Source organism: Xenopus tropicalis, chromosome 1, assembly GCF_000004195.4.
Source record: "Xenopus tropicalis strain Nigerian chromosome 1, UCB_Xtro_10.0, whole genome shotgun sequence".
Classification (NCBI taxonomy): Eukaryota; Metazoa; Chordata; class Amphibia; order Anura; family Pipidae; genus Xenopus; species Xenopus tropicalis.
In genome coordinates this window covers 139856602-139875019 of record NC_030677.2, presented here as the reverse complement: position 1 = coordinate 139875019, position 18418 = coordinate 139856602, and the positions used below count along the sequence as shown (strand labels likewise).

At 39.5% G+C, this 18418-nt stretch overlaps 3 protein-coding genes across 5 annotated transcripts in view; 2 read left to right on the top strand and 1 right to left on the bottom strand.

Annotated features, from left to right (window-relative positions):
• Positions 1-1392, top strand: part of thtpa (thiamine triphosphatase) — a 63894-nt gene extending 62502 nt beyond the window's left edge. The window contains exons 2-3 of one of the 2 annotated variants that reach the window (XM_031896007.1): positions 255-841; positions 945-1392. In XM_031896007.1, coding sequence (XP_031751867.1) covers positions 298-841; positions 945-1045 — 645 coding nt within the window. In that variant the 5' untranslated portion in view covers positions 255-297 and the 3' untranslated portion in view covers positions 1046-1392. 2 annotated transcript variants of the gene reach the window in all.
• The window catches only part of LOC100485637 (myosin-7), a 126191-nt gene that overhangs the window by 62511 nt on the left and 45262 nt on the right, over positions 1-18418 (top strand). The window lies entirely within an intron of this gene.
• Positions 3721-12347, bottom strand: ngdn (neuroguidin). Of its 2 annotated transcripts, none has more exons than NM_001037257.1 (10): positions 12325-12347; positions 10126-10185; positions 8200-8271; positions 7973-8110; positions 6437-6574; positions 6200-6323; positions 5896-6064; positions 5576-5729; positions 5395-5455; positions 3721-4887 (listed from the first exon to the last, which is right to left on the bottom strand). In NM_001037257.1, exons 1-10 carry the CDS (start codon positions 12337-12339, stop codon positions 4868-4870), a joined length of 951 nt encoding a protein of 316 aa, NP_001032334.1. In that variant the 5' UTR covers positions 12340-12347; the 3' UTR covers positions 3721-4867. The 2 variants fall into 2 exon arrangements, with proteins under 2 accessions (NP_001032334.1, XP_017947379.1); XM_018091890.2 differs by lacking the exon at positions 12325-12347 and adding an exon at positions 12189-12245 and having other exon boundaries at positions 3766-4887.

Sequence of the window (18418 nt, the reverse complement as noted above, 5' to 3'; positions counted from 1 at the left end):
GGTAGGCTTAATCACTAAAATCCAAATCTGCTACTCACAGATGTGGAGTGGTTTAATCACCACCCTTCAAACCCCTCTAGCAGGGGAGCATTCAATAATGAATGGATTGCTTTAATAGCTGCTCAGCAGGTCTCTTGTATGGAAGTGGTTAATCTCTGCCCTGCAGGTCTTGTGATAGCAAGATATTCATCTCACTGAGAACTTTATTCTCTCTTCTTTCCTGCATCATCCTTTCCTCCTGTGCCTGCCTGTAGGTCCTGTATTGCTTTCTAGGTGTCGACAATTCTCTAGAGGAACATGCAATCGCCAACTCTGTCATCTGGCCCAATTGAAGTGGAACGAAAGTTTGTTCCAGGCCCCCAAGTAGAGGATGAACTGCTCAGACTGGGAGCAAAGTTGCAGAATGAAATAACATTCAGAGATTCTTATTATGACACCCCTGACTGTCGGCTAACACTGGGTGATGTCTGGTTACGGCGGAGGGAAGACAGCTGGGAGCTTAAATACCCACCACAGCGGGGAACCAGAGGCCTGAATGGAGCCTCTACACAGTACCTGGAGCTGAGTTGTGAGGCAGATATTACCCGCAGAGTGAGTGAAGAACTGAATATCCCGTGCCCCCACAGCCTGGACTTACTGCAACTGCAGGAGTTTGCCAGCTTTGTGACAAGGAGGCGTAGATTTGAGTTTCCACCACGAAATGGCTCTAAGCATAAGGTAGTAGTGGACTTAGATACAGCAGATTTTGACTTTTCTGTGGGTGAGGTAGAGGTTCTCGTGAAAACACAAGAAGAAGTGAAGAGTGCTCTTATGGAAGTAGAAGAGATCTGCAAGCAGTTAGGTAAGATCATGGGGCTGCGATTTTGTTTTACTTCATTAGAATGTAATACATTTATATTCTGTAACTGAGTAGAATTACTTAGTAGTGTTGTGTTCTGCCCTAGGTGTACTCAGCGATTCTCCAGTCCCAGGGAAAATGTCAACATTTCTCAAGATTAATCGAGCAGATCATTACAAGCAGCTTCTGGAAGCACATGTTCTATGAAGTGTTATACTGTACATATAAAATAGCAACCTCAATTGATGTCTTTCGCTCCGGCATAAAATTGCATATCACTTTTGTCAGTTGCAGTCCCATGTACATGCATCAAGCAACCACAATATAAATTAGTCATCTTAAATCTTCCTTTTTTTTTTTTTCCTCCAGGATTGGATAGGGTACAAGAGAGTTCTCACAGAACAGTGTTTGTTTAGCATATATTTTTGCATTTACCTTAGGATCTGGTAGTGAAGGAAAAAAACTTAGGCTTAAACAAGAGACATGAATGGGATACATTGTTATGTTAACTATATAGAAATATTAATAAAGCATTCTTTCAGAACCCTTCTTAATGCTGAGTTTGGTTAATGATAGCCCACATTAATTTTAGCATGTCTCCTGTAATACTGTTCTGCATCAAACTGATTCCCGCACTATCATGTGACAACAAACAACAGCCTCAATTGCACTGAATTTTCCAATTCATCTATGACATGTGGTGATAAATAGGGAGCCACTGCCTAGTCATACAATTGCATTCTTGCCTTTTTATAAATACACCCCCTTATTTTTCTATCCCAGAGAATGTAAGTGTAGATACACTACCTGCAGCATGATTACTGAATGTGGACTAGCATGTGTTAAACTGAACTGAGTCTCTTAACATTGTCAAGGTCTCTCACTTTATTTTTCTAGCACCCTCTCAGTCAATTCCTATCACCCTCAGACTCCCTTGCGCACCCTCCCTGTCTCTCTCTGCCCTGAATTGATTTCCCGCTTGTGCATATTGACTTTCACTTAGTGCTGATCAGTGTTAAGTTGTCTGAAATCCGCTGCCTTCTCTCCGCTCAATACCTTCGATCTCACCAGTTCCTACTAATAGCCTAACAAGATTACTCTACCCAGAGAGGTGAGTGTGTGGGAAAGAAGGGAAAATGGACATTTGCTGACCACAGCAGGAGAGGTACAGCAAGCTCTCCTACAATACACAGTGTGTATTGGCAATAACAGTAAGTAATGTTGCAGCTGTTATTAGCACTTCTCTGTTCAGTGTTCCTGTAAGCATGCAACTTCAGAGTATAAGTGATGTACAAAAATATTTATGCATAAAATCTAAACTTAAATTAATTTTATAGTTAAATTGTTTACCACAAATGGTTTAACACAGCCCTTAGGAGAAAACTGAGTACAGGTATGGGGTTTTCCATATAAGGGATCTTTCCATAGTTTAGATCATATCTTTAGTCTGATTAAAAATAATTTAAACATTAAAAAAAACCCCAATAGGATTGTTTTTACTCTTATAATGATTAAATATATCTAGCTAGGATCAAGTACAAGGTACTGTTTTATTATTACAGTAAAAAAATATGTTAATTATTTGTCTATAATAGAGTCTATGGCAGATGGGCTTTCTGTAACTCAGAGTTTCTGGATAACGGATTTCCAAATAACATATCCTATACCCGTATGTGGTAAATTGCCAACGGCCAAAAGAAAGGCATTCATTTTTCACAAACACTCCATGTACCATTGCCCTAACCTTGCCATTACCTAGGGAATAACACAATAGTTCGTGTTTAGAGACAGATTACAATACTGTACATACAAACATGGTGCTCAGTTTGGCTGCTTGTAGAAGAAATATGCATATAAAAGCAAAAATTCCCGAATGGCACTCACTTGTCAACGTGCAACAACATGTAGTTTTGAGATCCCCGCAGCAAGGATATCAAATATTATTATGTTCCACTGGCTACAGCCTAGCTGTCCACAAGCTTATCACCTGCTTCACTCTTCCTTGCGTTATAATCCCTTTACAAAAAGCTTGGGAAGTGTGGCATGATACTCCTGGATGCACGATCAGCCAAATTAGGTCCTAAATGGACCTCTTCCTAAGAGGAATAAATCTTTTTCTCATATGATGTAAAGATAAGAGACCATAATGGTGAGGGCACATATATGCTTTCTTGTTTTTTTTAAGCCAGTCTCCATTCTGTGTAGCTGCACTCAGGCCAATGCCGTGCCTGTTAGTGCAGCTACACACAGGAGCTGTTTTGCTTCTCTCCACCTGCTTACAAAACTCAGGTGAGGGGAAGTGGACAGTTCATCCAGTGTGCCCTCACCCTAAAGCAATGATCCCCAACCAGTGGCTGGATGAGGCTTCCAATGGCCTTAAAGAAGGTATTTATTGTTTTAATTCCTGGCTTTTTGGCAAGCTTTAGTTGCATAAAACCAGTTGTACTGCTATACAGAGCCTCCTGTAGGCTGCCAGTCCACATAGGGGCTACCAAATTGCCAACCATAGCCCTTGTTTGGCATTCCTTTGAACATTTTTTTTCTATTGTGTTGCTCCTTAACTCTTTTTACATTTGAATGTGGCTCACAAGTAAAAAAGTTCAGGGATCCCCACCCTAAAGCTATATATGCTAGCATATGTACTCCCACCTTTTTCCCTAATCTGACTGAAATGCTAATTGTAGAGTAACTGGAGAAAAATTAGAAAGCTGGGAGCATAGGCAGAATGGCAGCTCACTAGCCAGTGTAGAGCAATGGCTGGTGTGCGTTTTTTTAATTTAACAATGTAGCAGAAACAAGACCTGTAAATAAGCATGCAAGGCTAAATTCTGCTACTATGCTTGAAGAGAGAGAGAATTGGCAGTGCAAAAATTGGCAAATACTGCTTTCAGTTTTGATTACATTTATAAATAACACAAACACAGGAAAATGTTTCATGAATGTATATTGGAACATGCTTAGAATTACATTTTCTATCGTTGGTCAAAATTGTATTTTTGGGTATATGTGTATATTCGTATCTTTCTGAGCTGCTAAATGTGAAAATCTGGGGGAAATAAAGTCACTAGAAATTTCATAGAAAGAAATGGGAAAAAAACAAATTTGTGGTGCACTGTTCTAAAACATTTTTTCTGAAGGCAAGTTACTATTTAACACCAATTTGAAGGCTTAGGACCAGTTTGCATTTTCAGGACTATCTTGCCTTAAATCTCCTTATGTGCACTTCAGAATTGGATACTATAGGAGTCACTTACCTGGGACGCAAGTACTAGCACACTAAAGGTTGCAAGCTCTGCACTCCCCGGTGCTCACTTAAGCACTTTTGCCCCAGTGTAAGCTGCACCGAATTAAAAAAAAACAAAAAAACAGCACAAGGAGCAGTGTGAGAAGGAGCAGCTTAGCCCTGTCCAGGTTCCTGATGTGGGCTGCACTTCCTGACGCTTTAAGTTGCAAATTTGAATGATGAGCAAGTTACAGGCCGACGTGCCTCCCTCTGCATTACATCGCTGACTAGTGCAGACAGTGTTGTCTTTGTGGAGAAAGTCACAGGTCTCTGTCTTAGCTTGCGGCCATTCTTCAAGGGCATCAGGCAGTGCAATTGCACCTTGGCTAGTGCATTGTAAATGACCCCTTATGCTTTTTTTGCTTACCAGTTTTTATATGAAAGTTTTTCCATGCCTGCAATGCTTTGTATACTGAAGCACCAAGGTGTTCATACCACATGAAGCTACCATATTATTTACTTATGCATATATGCAATTTTCTACATTAAATGAGCAGTTTCACCAGAAAAAGCTTGTGCCCCTATTATAACTATAGTTAATGGTACTCTGTTCTCAGAGCTGCCTCAGGGGTCCTGGTCACCTGTGGTGGGCAAGTTGATAAAATATAATAAAACAGTCATCAACAATGCTGTTGAATGCTACAGCCATGGTCTTGCACTAGAGGTGCAAATAACCAAAATCAATTTAGCAGGATCATTTATTAAAAAACATATAGCTCCATGTCCTGTTTTGCTGTGATAATAACTCAGTGACGTTTCCTGAAACCTGTGGAAGAAAGAAGTTAGATGTGATCTGTTCTTGATCCAGACATATGCATGAAGCAACATATCCCTACTAGGAATGCACTGAATCCCAGCTCTTTTTTGCATGATTTGTAATTATTTGAATCAATACTGTTCAGCCCAATACGAACCCTTAGGCTAATGTAACATGTGTTTTCTCTGCCAGTGGAGACACTACCAATGCGCATGGCAGTGCTCACAGAAGCAGGACTACATCCTAAAAACCTGTGAGGGATACAGAATGGGATAAGAATGGTGGTTTTCCAACAGCAGAGAAAACACCACAATATATAACATTTGTGTGTCGTGTTATCTGGACAAAAAAAAGTTTTATTATGCTCAAATTGGAACATGCAAAGTAGGGTTTTAATTTAGAATTTAATTTTTTTGTGGAGAAAACAATATTCAGCCAAATTCGAAAATTATGGATTGAGTGCATCCTTAATTCCTACCCCATGCCAAAAAAAAAGAGAAAATCTGAAATATTCACCTTTCCTCTTTTTGCTTTTTTTGGGACCTTTCCTTGATTTCTTCACAGAAGGGACCAGATCCTAAACATGGAAGGACAATACATTTTCATGATAAATCCCTAATGATCACTACAGATATCCTATGTGACATGGATCTCTGCCCAACGGCTTTCTTTCGCTCTCCTTATGCAACAAACTTACGTCTGTCCTGCCTTCTCCACCAGTTAGCGCACTGATATCAGAGAAATGTGTCAGTGAATTGAGTTGTGATGTCATGGCCAGCACTCTCTTCTTTCGAGCCTTTTCCTTACGTGTCATATTCAGACGCACCATCATGGACTCCTCATGGTTTATCCTGGGTAAAGAAGGTAGACCAAAAGACAGTTGACACCACTAAGATCTATATATATCATACATTGACCAGTCTGAAGCATCCGGGAATTCTAGAAGCAGTCTTTACCATGAACTTTGTTAAATGGATGCTACACAGGTTGTGATTAGATCAGTTATTAAATTCTCACCTATGCTGCTCTTCTTTATCATGGCGCATCATATGATAAGCCCGACCCTCTCGGATCTCCTCAGGAGCATCTGAATACTGTTCCTTCAGCTCTCGGATAGTTGAGCTGCTAAGGGCTAATTTCTTAGCTCGTTCTATAATTCTGTGCTCTCGCTCTGCTTCTGTATCATCTGTCAATGGAAGAAAGTACTCATAATAAAACCCAGCTTAAATTACTTGTTTGGATATCCACACAGTATATGTACTCTCCACTTATTTTATAAAGAGTGCTGATAACCACTTGTACACATTCCACATCATCATACCATAGTGAACAGGTGCAAGCCTAGGAGGGATGTATTTCTTCACTTTGCTTTGAGGTTTTTTGGCATTCCCACTCTCAGCACAATCTTCACCGCTGTCTGACTCTCCTTCATCAGCCTCAGAGAGCTGAAGAAATCAAAACAAAATGCATTAAAAAGGATATGAGGGTAAAGGAAGAAATATCAATGGCTTAATGGTACATGCACATCAATGTAATTCACAGTTTTCTCAAAACTTACCTTACTTATAAGGTTCTGAGGGTTGGGTTTAAAGCGCAAAGGGTCATTCTCCCCCAGACTTCCTGTCACAGAAGCTCTAACCAATTTATCTATTTGGTATTTCAGTTTCTGATCAATGGGACGCATTTTCTCCAATACCTAAAAAGAGAAAATCCCTTATCAATGCCCTAACCAGGAAATATGGTGACAACAGTAAACATTTCGCTAAGATGTAACCATTTTCAAATAAGAAAAATTATTTTTGATAGAATGAACAAGTTAGGTGTTTGGTACATTTTTACGGTGGGTGTTCCTTTTATCTCTCCATAGGTAAATCTAAATAATAGACTGTAAGCTCTTTTTTGCAGGGTCCTTTTCACCTCTTGTATCGACTATTAGTTGCTTTGGATGTAATTTTGTATGCTCAATGTATAGTGTGGCGCTTTATAAACCCATATTAACAACATTATAATAATTGTGGGAACAAAGAATCTCTCAGAGAATTAATTATAGTCAGACATTTCTATGAAAACTGGTCTTGGTTTAGGAAAAACCTAAAGTGTTATATTGCTTAAACCAGAATTTCCTACCTGTTAAACAGAAGGATATCAAAAGTTCCCAAGGGCAAGACCCCACAGAGCGACTTACTTGCCCACGATAGATTGCTGCTATCGCGGCCAAGTAACTGCTTCTGCAGGCAACTTTGTGTTACTTCGGAAACCAAAGCGATGCTAAGGGTTTTCCACTGGCGACTTCTATTGTTGCCGGTGAAAACCCTTTTTGGGTGGGTTCTCGCCCGCAATAGCAGAGATCTATCGCAGGCAAGTAAGTCACTCCGTGAAGTCTTGCCCTTGGGAACTTTTGATATCCTTCTGTGGGTGCTTGACCTAAGACACATGAAGCTACTTATTAGCAGCTACTTGTCACGGCCACTAAACGCCGGAAAATACCCTGCCATAGACAATACTGAGAATTGCCTCTGCTAAAACACACGTAGAGATCATTTTCAGTAAATTATCAGAAATGTCTTTCTATAGCCGTGACAAGTAGCTGCTACTAGGAGCTCTGTGTGTTTTCACCCTTAGGGCAGTGGCAGATGGGAAGATTAGTCGCCCCGCGAGAAATTTTTATTGCCGTGGGCGACTAATCTTTCCGCAGTGCCATGTAAATCGCCCGTAGGATGGCATACACGTCGCTATGATTTCCCGAATTTGCCTGATTTCTAAATCTTCCTCTCAAGGCAACTTTGTGTGACTTTGGCAAATTGTAGCAATGTATATGCCATCCCACCAGCGATTTCCATTCTTGCCGGTGGGATGGCATTGCGGGGAGATTAGTCGCCTGCGGCAACAAAGATTTGTCACGGGTTGACTAATCTCCCCGTCTGCAACTGCCCTTAGAGTTAAATGACCTTATTAACTTCTGTTATCTTTATGACAACTTTAGCCCATATGAACTTTAAAAAAAAAAAATCACACAAACAACAGAAACAAAATAAAACAGCTTTTTCACAGCTCAGGGAGAATGAATCCATAAATTGTTCCAGTGTTCACTTACAGTGCGTAGCTCCACGAGTCTCAGGATTCCAGGATTTCCTTTTATGGATTTGCCATTTGTCTTTTCCAGCATTAGGTGGGTCAGGTCTTGGAGGTAAAACAGAAGAAGCTGATCCTTTAACTCTAGAAAGCTGAGACCCTGTGGATAAGAGGTAAAAGGGGTTCTCTAAATTGAATCCACATACCTATAAGCAAGTCACATGACTATATGCAGAATATGTACCTCACCTTGTCAGTGTTATATATGCCGCTACGGACCTTCTGCGTCAGGGCTTGAACATGTGCGGTTACTTTTGTTACCTGAAGAGAAAGCAAAGGATATAACAATTAACAGGGGCAAAAAAACAAAACATTAAAGGGGTGGTTCACCTTTAAGATTACTTTTAGTATGTTATAAAATGCCCTTTCTCTAGCAAATTGGCCATTGGTTTTCATTGTTTTTTTTTTTATGTATGGTTTTTGAATTATACAATGGGGGTCACTGACCCTAGCATAAAAAAACGACTACTCTTCAAGGCTACGATTTATTGTAATTGTTACTTTTTATTACACATCTTTCTAGGCAGGCACTCTACAATTCATATTTCTGTCTCTCGTTCAAACCAATACCTGGTTGCTAGGGTGAATAAGACCATATAAATCAGATAGCTGCAGAAATACAAAACTAGAGAGCTACTGAACAAAAAAAGCTAAATAACTGAAAAAACATGTAAAATGAAGACCAATTGCAAATAGCCTCATAATGTCAATATCTGCATTATACATAAAGTTAATTTTAAAGTGAACTACCCCTATAAAATAAGTGCATTTTTTAATGCAGGCTTTAATCTTTTCTTTGTAACTTGTTGGATAACACAAGCTACACAGGATACAGCACCCCCACAGTAGAAGCAAGTACTTTGTAATTACAAAAGATATTTTAATGATTTGATGATTTCATATAAACATCAGTTTTCCATTTTTAGTGGTTTCCGAGACATTTTAGGGGTTTCAGACAAAAGACTGGTATTAGCAGTGTAGAGCCCCAACAATTCATCGAGCATTGGAAGTCATTAAAGAAGCTGTTCACCTTTGAGTTCAGTTTTAGTATTAGGTAGAGAGTATTATTGAGAAAATGTGCAAATTTTTTTTTTTTTTTTTTTTTTAAATTATTTGTGGTTTTGTAATTATTTTACTTTTTGTTCAGCAGCTCTCCAGAATTTTAACAGTTATCTGGTTGATAGGGTCCAAATTACCTTACTGACCAGGCATTGGTTTGAAGGAGAGACTGATATATTTATAGGCGAGGACGTAAACAGAATGAAAAGTAATAAAAGTAGCAGCAACAACAACAACATTATAGCCTTACAGATAGTTTTTGGCTGCTGGAGTCAGTGCCGCTCATTTGAAAGCTGGAAAAAGGCAGGAGGCGGCAAATCATTTAAAAACTATAAAAAATAAATAATGAAGACCAACTATAAAGTTGCTTAGAATTGGCCATTCTATAACACACCAAAAGTTAACTGAAAGGTGAACCACCCCTTTGATATCTGTGGCAGTAACCTGGCTTCCTGTGCTCCTTATTTAGTAGAGCTGTTTTTTACCAACACAAAAGTGCCAGCCCCTGGACATCAGGTCTTGGGGATGGCACGCCCACATGACTTTAGAAACCCCAAATTCGGCATTAGTAGTGTTTTATTAATGAATAATAATAATCTGACTAGTTGCTTTAGATAACCCTATAATCTACAGGCACTCGTATGTCCTTCTTTAGCATGCATTCATATAACTTCTTAATCCCACTATGGTTAAAAGTAACACAAAACTTCAAATGCAAAAATATGTAAAAGTCAATCTCACCAGGCAGTTACATACAGTCAGAGAGGACTTTGACTCTGTATCCAAACATTTGTTTTCAGCACCCAAGTCTGAGACACTTAAAACAATACTACATGCTAACCTTTGGGACACTGAAAAAAAATGCTAGTTTATTATTGCCTTATAGAGCGGACCAAAAACAAAGCAATTCAGATCTGCAACTTTAAATGCTTAAAGTATGCATGTATCTGGAAACAACCAACTGATGGTTGCCAAAACTCCCACTCTATTTATTTTTACATTTTTATTAGCCAAAAGCTTGTGTAACAATCCCTTTGTTTTTATAAAAAGTGTCACCTGATCTTGAAGAGTTCTAAACAGGTTTACTGACGCAGGCACATCCTCTAAAATAATTTCCTGAGGAGACACACAAAAGCAAAAAAAAAAATGAAAAAAAAAAAAAATCACATGGGCATTTTTGTTTCATAATGAATCACAATTTCATTAACATTATACAAAAGAGAGACAACTGAATGCAACAGTAATACAAGAAATATGGGACAAACATAATTAAGGGAAGGAGAAGGCACTCTCCTATTATAGTTCCAGCATTCTGATAATCAGTATCGCTTTTGGTTGTCATGTGTTGGAACCTGTGTTTTTGCTTATGCTGCTCAAATTGCAATGTGCTGGGCATTTAGTTATAGAACCCTAGCTTATGCATCAGCTGAGGCCTCCAAGGATTGGATTGTCATATCCCCCTCTCCTCCCACTGAATCCTTAAACTTCTTTGTAGGATTATTTTGTTTTAGATCACAGTCCATTGGTAAGTACATTGATGAGTTGCAAAGAAAAGAATCCCAAATTGTGCACAGTTTTGCACTATGGAACATAACATAATTTATTATCATTATTTATATAGCGTCAACATATTCCAAAGTGCTGTAAAATAGATGTACAATATACATCAAACATACACATTACAGGTATAGGATCCATTATCCAGAAAGTTCTGGATTATGGAAAGGCCATCTCCCATAGACTCCATTTTAAACAAATAATTCTAATTTTTAAAAATTATTTCCTTTTTCTCTGTAATAATGAAACCTTGTACCAAGATATAATTAAACTTTTAAATTTAAAATAAATTTAAATTAAAATTTAATTTTTTTTTTAATTTATTGAACCTAAACAAAGAATCTTAGGCAAATATCAAACAAAACTTCACTTTAACAGATTTATTGTTAAAGGAATTTCTTCTGCACATCCTTATGCCAGTGGCCACAACAGCCACTCAAACATATACGGCTGGACTTTGTTGTTCCTACAGAATATTTTTTATTTTGTGGTTAATTGTCCCATAGCCTACTAGCCAGATGAGGCTGGCTGACACCTACAAACATTAGGTCCATATTGCTACAAACTCGACAAGACTAAATTCCTTGCAAACGTGCATTTATTGTGCCATGCCACACAACATGTTTCAGGGACAGCCTACTTTATCAAATGTAGGTGTATTCACAAATTCATTGGCTTTAAACACCCAAGGTCCCAGCCCTTAATTACATCATCATAAGGGTTCAAAATTGTGGAACTACATTACCCATAAGCCCCAGTAAAGTGAAATGTGATATACAAATCAGAACAAGAGTCAAATACAGTACTATTCAAAATTCATCAAAGCAGTTAATAGCCCATCGTTATTCCAAAGTATTTGAGCACTCAAAAACAAATACTTCTTGGGATGCTGTTTCGTACAACAGTACTATGTTTTAAATACATTTCTAAATGCGTTCTCTCTTTTAAGGCATGCTAAAATTAAGGTCTCACACAGAAATTTTTAATGGGAATCTGGACCTAAGAACTGTTTTGTGCACATTTAAAGAAAATGCAATTCTAAAAAAAATTCTAACCTGCATTAATTAAAAAATTTTCAATGGTTTTAAATTCTTTTCTAAATGCAATGACAACTGATTGTGGTATGTCTTTATTCCTTTTTGTTATCTGACTCTTTAAACAATGTAGCATAAGTAAGTTCTCCTTTATATCTGACTTCTGCTACATTTTTCAATGAGTCAAAACTCAGGAGTGCAGAGAAAATAAATAGACTCTGCTTTGAATTGCAGTTATGTTGAAAAAAATATGTTAAAACCACTGACATTTTTAAATTAATGTACATTAGAAAGCTGCTTAGAATTACATTTTCTTTCGTTTCGTTAGGAGGAGATCCACTGTAAGGGTTTAGTGTAAAACGGCTTCAGCATGCTGGACTGGTAACACTGCTACAGAACAATAACATATAGGTAGTAATATTACTTTAAATATTAAGCTAAATAGCCTTCAGGCGTCTGTGTGGGACACTATGTTCCTCTCTAACGTTTCATCCCCCATTCTCACACGTGTATGGAACACATCAGTACCGATATGGTGCTTTGAAGCATGTCCCACTTATAAGAATTCATTGCACTCAAAGAACGGAAACACGTTCCCTATTCTCGCTAAATCGCTTTCTATTAAACTAAATCTGCATTCATGAGCCATTAAACCCACGCTCACCCCGGGCGCCGCCATTGCAACCCCCTTCGCAGTCTGCCGGCGTCCTAGTAGGAAGTGTACGTGCAGTGCCCTCCAGGCAGCCAATCAACGAACAACCTGCCCAGAACGTCATTCCGAATGTTAGCTTTCGGTGTAACTATTGGTAGGAACCACGTAGAATATAATCACGTGGCACGTTATCTAGAGGCATTTAGCCAATCACAAACAACAGCTGTATTAGTTGGTTCAGCTGCCATGTGTAATATTGGCAAAGGGATTCATGGATTAGAATTAGCCGTAAAGCAGAATAGCGGCATAAGTGCTTATACATGGGTTTTAGAGCTACCAGTGCTGATAATTTCACGATGGCGTCCTCTACTGGTGGATTTTGAATGTGATAAAGCTTCTGCGACGATTCTAAAATAAACCTCATACTGCCTGTGGCAACAGGAAAGCTAGCTTGCCAAGATACTGGGATTGCAAGAGCTTCAGTGCCAGGCCATGTAGCAGGATTTATGAATTCATTAGTTAAGTAAACTGCTAAACTACTTTGAGCAAATAGAGGAATTTTATTAATATTTAACGTGTCTTAGTGAACTATTAAATTAATTTATAAAGGTAATATTTGAAAGGTAGCTTTAGGTGACTGAAATGTATTGAAGATGGATGGACAGTGTGGGCATTGTCCGATTTATATTGAAAGAGTCCAGCTTGGCAGGTTTTGTTTCTTTTACCTAACATGCCAAATGTAAAGAAAATGGATAGCATGAGCCAAACAAGTGGGTTAGCAGTAAATTAAGTTCTGTGTACTCATTAGTTAGGGGTTTTGTTAAAGGAGAACTAAAGGTAAAAACTAAGTAAGCTTTATCACCAGAAAAGTCGATGTAAATACAGCCATAAGCACTCACAGAAACACTGCAGTGAGTCCTCTATCAAAAGAAACACAGGATTTATTGTCTTTTTTTGTGAACATGTTCTTTGGTATCAGACTTTGGTCTGCAGCTCTCTTCCCCTCCCTTCTCCTGCTCCACCCACCCATAATAATTCATAGGAACTCACTTCCCCCTCCCTTAGGAATGTGTGAGCTGAGCTTTCAATGGCTAGAGCTGCAGCAGGAACCTAGGAAAAACCAACCTAAAATGGCAACTGCTATCTTAAACAAAAGGAGGGAGCTTCTAGGACTCTTTACTCAGGTATGGTAAAGCATTCTGCAGAATAAATATAGTGTTCCAGGTGGCACTAATGTGGCGAATCTATTGGCAGTAAAATGCCAAAATGCCTTTCCTTCTCTTTAAGCAGTCACACAAACATCACCATCATTTTCTCGTTGGTGTAATGCTATTTTCAAACACTCTGCATTAATTTCAGATGGAATACCTTAGATTTGGCCGTCAAGTTACAACTCCCTGCAACTCCCAGTAGAGCATGCATTACATAGTTACATAGTTACATAGGGTTGAAAAAAGACCAGTGTCCATCAAGTTCAACCCATCCAAGTAAACCCAGCACACCTAACCCACACCTACCAATCTATACACTCACATACATAAACTATAAATACAACCACTAGTACTAACTGTAGATATTAGTATCACAATAGCCTTTGATATTCTGATTGATCAAGAACTCATCCAGGCCCCTCTTAAAGGCATTAACAGAATCTGCCATTACCACATCACTAGGAAGGGCATTCCACAACCTCACTGCCCTCAATTACATGTGACTCTTACTCAGGTGGGCTGTCACTGTTATAGTGGAGAAAGGGTTAATTACACAATCACACACATACAACTTGATCTCACAATAAGCTTGGGCTCCAGGGTTTTTTTTTAAAACAAAATAACTTTTTGGATGTATAACAGTCTCTTAGGTTGTACTGTTCAAATGGTTTAGACATCATTTACTTTACAGTTACTTCAGGCACTTTCATCCCTTGAATGGTACTCTCACACAGCAGTAGTATTTACAACCAGCTTCATGTCATGAGGTCTCCCCCAATGATCCAGTCCTGTTTTTATATGCCTAAATACCATTTCACATTAGCATAATATGAAATAGGTTCTCCAAAAGGCCAGGAGTGGATCATTATCTCTCTCATGACATGGGCTGGTTGATATCTCTGCACTCACTTATGGGTGAACTGTGCAAGTGCAAGGTGATGTTTAGGCCCAGATTTGTGGCGAGACCACAAAGGCATGGGCCTAGGACGGTGTAAATTTTGGGGGGGCATGCCGCCCAGCCGCACCTCATATACAGAGCACTGGAGACGTGCAGCGCATCCTGTCCCCAGTGCTCCGTATAAGAGAGCAGCGTCGGACCAGGGCTTCTGCTTCTTCCTGGGGGGGATAGGATCTGGGCCGTCGGGCACACCGGGATTTTTCCCCGTACCCCCGCAGCCCAGTGTGATGCTGTAACATAGCTACAAAGATGCACATGCGTGTGATCCTGAAGAGGGAGGGGCGGAGAAAGGGGGTTGCCTATGGGCTCCCAAAAAAGAAATCTGGCACTGGTGATGCTCACAGTAGTCCTTTACTACTGTGTATTGGGTATTGTACTTTAATGTTGTAGCCTTTGGCTGCCCTATTAACTACCCTGATCCTGTCTCTCACTCCTGGAGCAAACTATTACAGAAACTGTTATCCTCTTCTACTGCTGATACTTACCTCCACCTCGGGCTTTTCTGGAACCAGCCACCCCTTCTACCAAGTGATGCCCATAAAAATAGGCCTTCCACAACTGGGGCTCATTTATCAACACTGGGCAAATTTGCCAGTGGGCAGTAACCCATAGCAACCAATCAGTGATTGGCTTTTTTCAGCCAGCTGCAGGTAGAACAATAAATGAAACAATTTAATTGGTTAACATGGGTTACTGCCTACGGGCAAATTTGCCCAGTGTTAATATATGTCCCACAATGACTTCTCCATTTTTATACCAGGGAATCCTGGTACCTCCTGGTCAACTACTGAACTACAAGGAATATACTCTGACCTGGAAAAAGGAAAGAACTCCACTCCCAAATGTAAAATTCATAGCTGTCCTATGCCTTCTGGGGACTGCCTAGGGTAAAGGTGTGCATCATCTTTACCATTATACACTGTTTAAACAGAAGAGCAAACTAGTGGCCAGAACCAAGATGGTAGGGCACTAAAGTGTCACAATACCAATACCAGGATAAACTGGTGTTTGTGAATGTGAAAAATGAAACAGAGAAAAACACACCTTGAAGATTAAAAATATTATGTTTCTGAGATAAGAACTGTTCTAGTAGCTCTTTGGGTGAGTGACGATAGCTCCCTCGGCAGCCTGCAGGAACTCATCAAAGCAAAATGTCAAAAGACACCCTTGTATGGGCTCTCCTCTACAGATTAGTTGTTGAAAGACATCAGGGAAGATGGATTAAATGTGAATGTAGTCAGTATGGAGATGAAAGGCAAGGAAGGATGCATGGAAGAAGTGGCTAAATAGAACGTCATAAGCAATGAAGCAACTTGAGTACACATATTGAGACGTGCGTACTTGAACAAGTTAATGAGTCAAATGCTGTCAGTGATGAAGAATCAGAAGGGTAATGCGACCTTTAGACTAAACAGACAACTTATTAGGCACATTTGTCAGCAATGTTTTAGGAGAATGCAGAGCATCCAAACCAGATTGCAGAGGGTCAGGAATGGCATTGGAATGGCTGTGTGAAGTCATATATCAGCTTCTACTTCAGCTTTTGGATACTTTAGCTATAGTGCTGCCATTGCTTTCTCTGTTGTAGTTAATCTATTCAACATACAGTACATATTGTTAGTTTGTCACCATGTATGTGCAGCCTGGGGTTCAGCAAAAGTTTGTATTAGTATATACAGAGGTGTTGAAACGTTTGTGAACCCTTTTGAATTTTCAGTATTTATACAGAAATATGACCAAAAATATGATCTTATTTCACACAAGTCCTAAAACTAAATAATGAGAACCCAGTTAAACAAATCAAACACACAATGCTCGTTCATTTAATGTGTGTTAATCAATAGAATGTTAATCTCTAGGATTCTCAGTTCATCTGCAAGTGTATCAATTCCTCTTGTTTGGCTCAAGTGTATCAATCTGTGTGAGTCCCAGTGTTATTTAAAGATAACTTCATGATGTGTGTCTCATAGGAGGTTTCTGAGGACCTTTAAAAAACAGTTATTTATGCTTACTAGACTGGAAAAGGTTACAAAACTATTACTTACCAGTCCACTATCAGAAAGATTGTGTACAAATGGAGTAATTCAACACTATTGTAACCCTCCCCAGAAATCATCAACCAACAAAGATTACACCAAAAGCAAGGTGTATAATCCTCTGGGAAATCTCCAGACCCCCAGGCAAATGTCTTAGGAGCATTGTTGCATTGGCAAATGTCAGTTTTCATGAGCCCACCATCAGGGGAACACTAAACAGCAATGTTGTGCAAAACAGGGTTGCAAGGAGAAAGCCACCACTGTCCAAAAAGAACATTGATGTCTACATTTTGCTCAAGTCCATGTGGATACATCAAAAGGCTATTGAAAAAATGATCTGTGATTTGGAGGTCACTGATCCCAGCAGCCAAATAATATTGCTCTGTGAGGCTACAATTTTATTGTTATTGTAACTTTTTATCAGTCTCTTATCGGCCCATGTAGGGGCAGAACCGAGGGGCCTGGGCGACCAATATCTGGCCTGAAATTGACCAGATATCGATCGGCCAGGTTAGAAAATCCAGTTGGATCGGGGACCGCATCGGCTCGTTGATGCGGTCCCTGAACCGACTGCCCCATTGTCGTGTGTAGAATTAGATCGTTTGGCCCTGGGGCCAAACGATCGAATTCGCCTACATGCCTCCCCGATATTGCCCACCCGTAGGTGGGGATATCGGGTGAAGATCCGCTCGCTTGGCGACATCGCCAAGCGAGTGGATCTGCCCGTGTATGGCCAGCTTTACTCTGACCTTAGCAACCAGATAACTGCTGAAATTCCAAACTTGAGAGTTACTGAACAAAAAGTGAAATAATTAAAAAACCACAACTAATAAGTAATGAAGAACAATTGCAAATTATCTCAGAATATTAATCTCTATGTTGTACTAAAGGTGAACACCCCCTTTAAAGCAGTAACTACAGCTAAATCAGTAAGAGAGACAGGTGACCCAAGGGCCAGAACTAGGGGTAGGTAAAAGAGGCACCTGCCTTGGGAGCAACAGTGAGGGGGCGCTAGGCAGGTACCTCTTTTGCTAACCCCTATTTTGGGATCTCTTACCCCAATAGCTAATTTCCTGTCTCTCCCCCCATTCGCAGCACCCAGGGCGCTCGGCCAGCTTGGCCTGTCTCTGGGTGTCCCTTAGATGATGTACTGTAGATCCAAAAGCACTGAGGTAAGAAAAAATGAGAATGTATTGAAGATATTGGAATATATTTAATTTGATATGTATAATTATGCACATTTTAATTTCTTATATTGCATTTTTTAGACCTGCTTGAATTGTACTACATTCTGGCTCACACTTTTTTACCTCTGGTGTCATACTGATGATCGTTTTCTTATTTAAAGAGGACCTGTCACCCAGACATAAAAAGCTGTATAATAAAAGTCCTTTTCAAATTAAACATGAAACCCAAATTCATTTTTATATTAACACATCCAAGCCCATTATAAAGGAATTTAAAAACCCCAGCTGTCAATCATATATTGCTTGCCCCGCCTCTATGCCTTAGGCATAGAGGCGGGGCAGACAATAACTTTAGCTTTCCATGCAGCACTACCTAGATGTCACTGCACATCTCACTTTTCCCCTCCCTCCTCATCATCTAATTGTGTAGCCAGTGCATGGACATGGGCATCAGGCCCCCCATTCTGGCACATAAACAAGATTTTGGCATTAATTACAGTGTCCACAAAATGGTGCCTGCCTGCTTGCTTTGATTGAGGAAGGAAGGAAACAAGATTTATATTATTTATATAGAGTAAGTAAAGTTTATTTTGCTCAAATAAGAATATAAAAAATAATTTAGAGTTATTTCTTAGGGTGACAGGTCCCCTTTAAGAAAGCCCACTTGGGGCAAAATACTTCAACTAACAAGGTTTTTTCCTCAAGCCAAAAATG

Bases quoted from the DNA above. Each gene is read 5' to 3' on its own strand.
- ngdn (XM_018091890.2), bottom strand. From the start codon at position 12,230: ATGAATTCTTATAAGTGGGACATGCTTCAAAGCACCATATCG. The intron at 6,575-7,972 runs GTAAGTGAACAC...TTCTCTTTTTAG, and splicing joins GACTCGTGGAGCTACGCACT to GTATTGGAGAAAATGCGTCC. The intron at 6,324-6,436 runs GTAAGTTTTGAG...TGATTTCTTCAG, and splicing joins CTCAGAACCTTATAAGTAAG to CTCTCTGAGGCTGATGAAGG.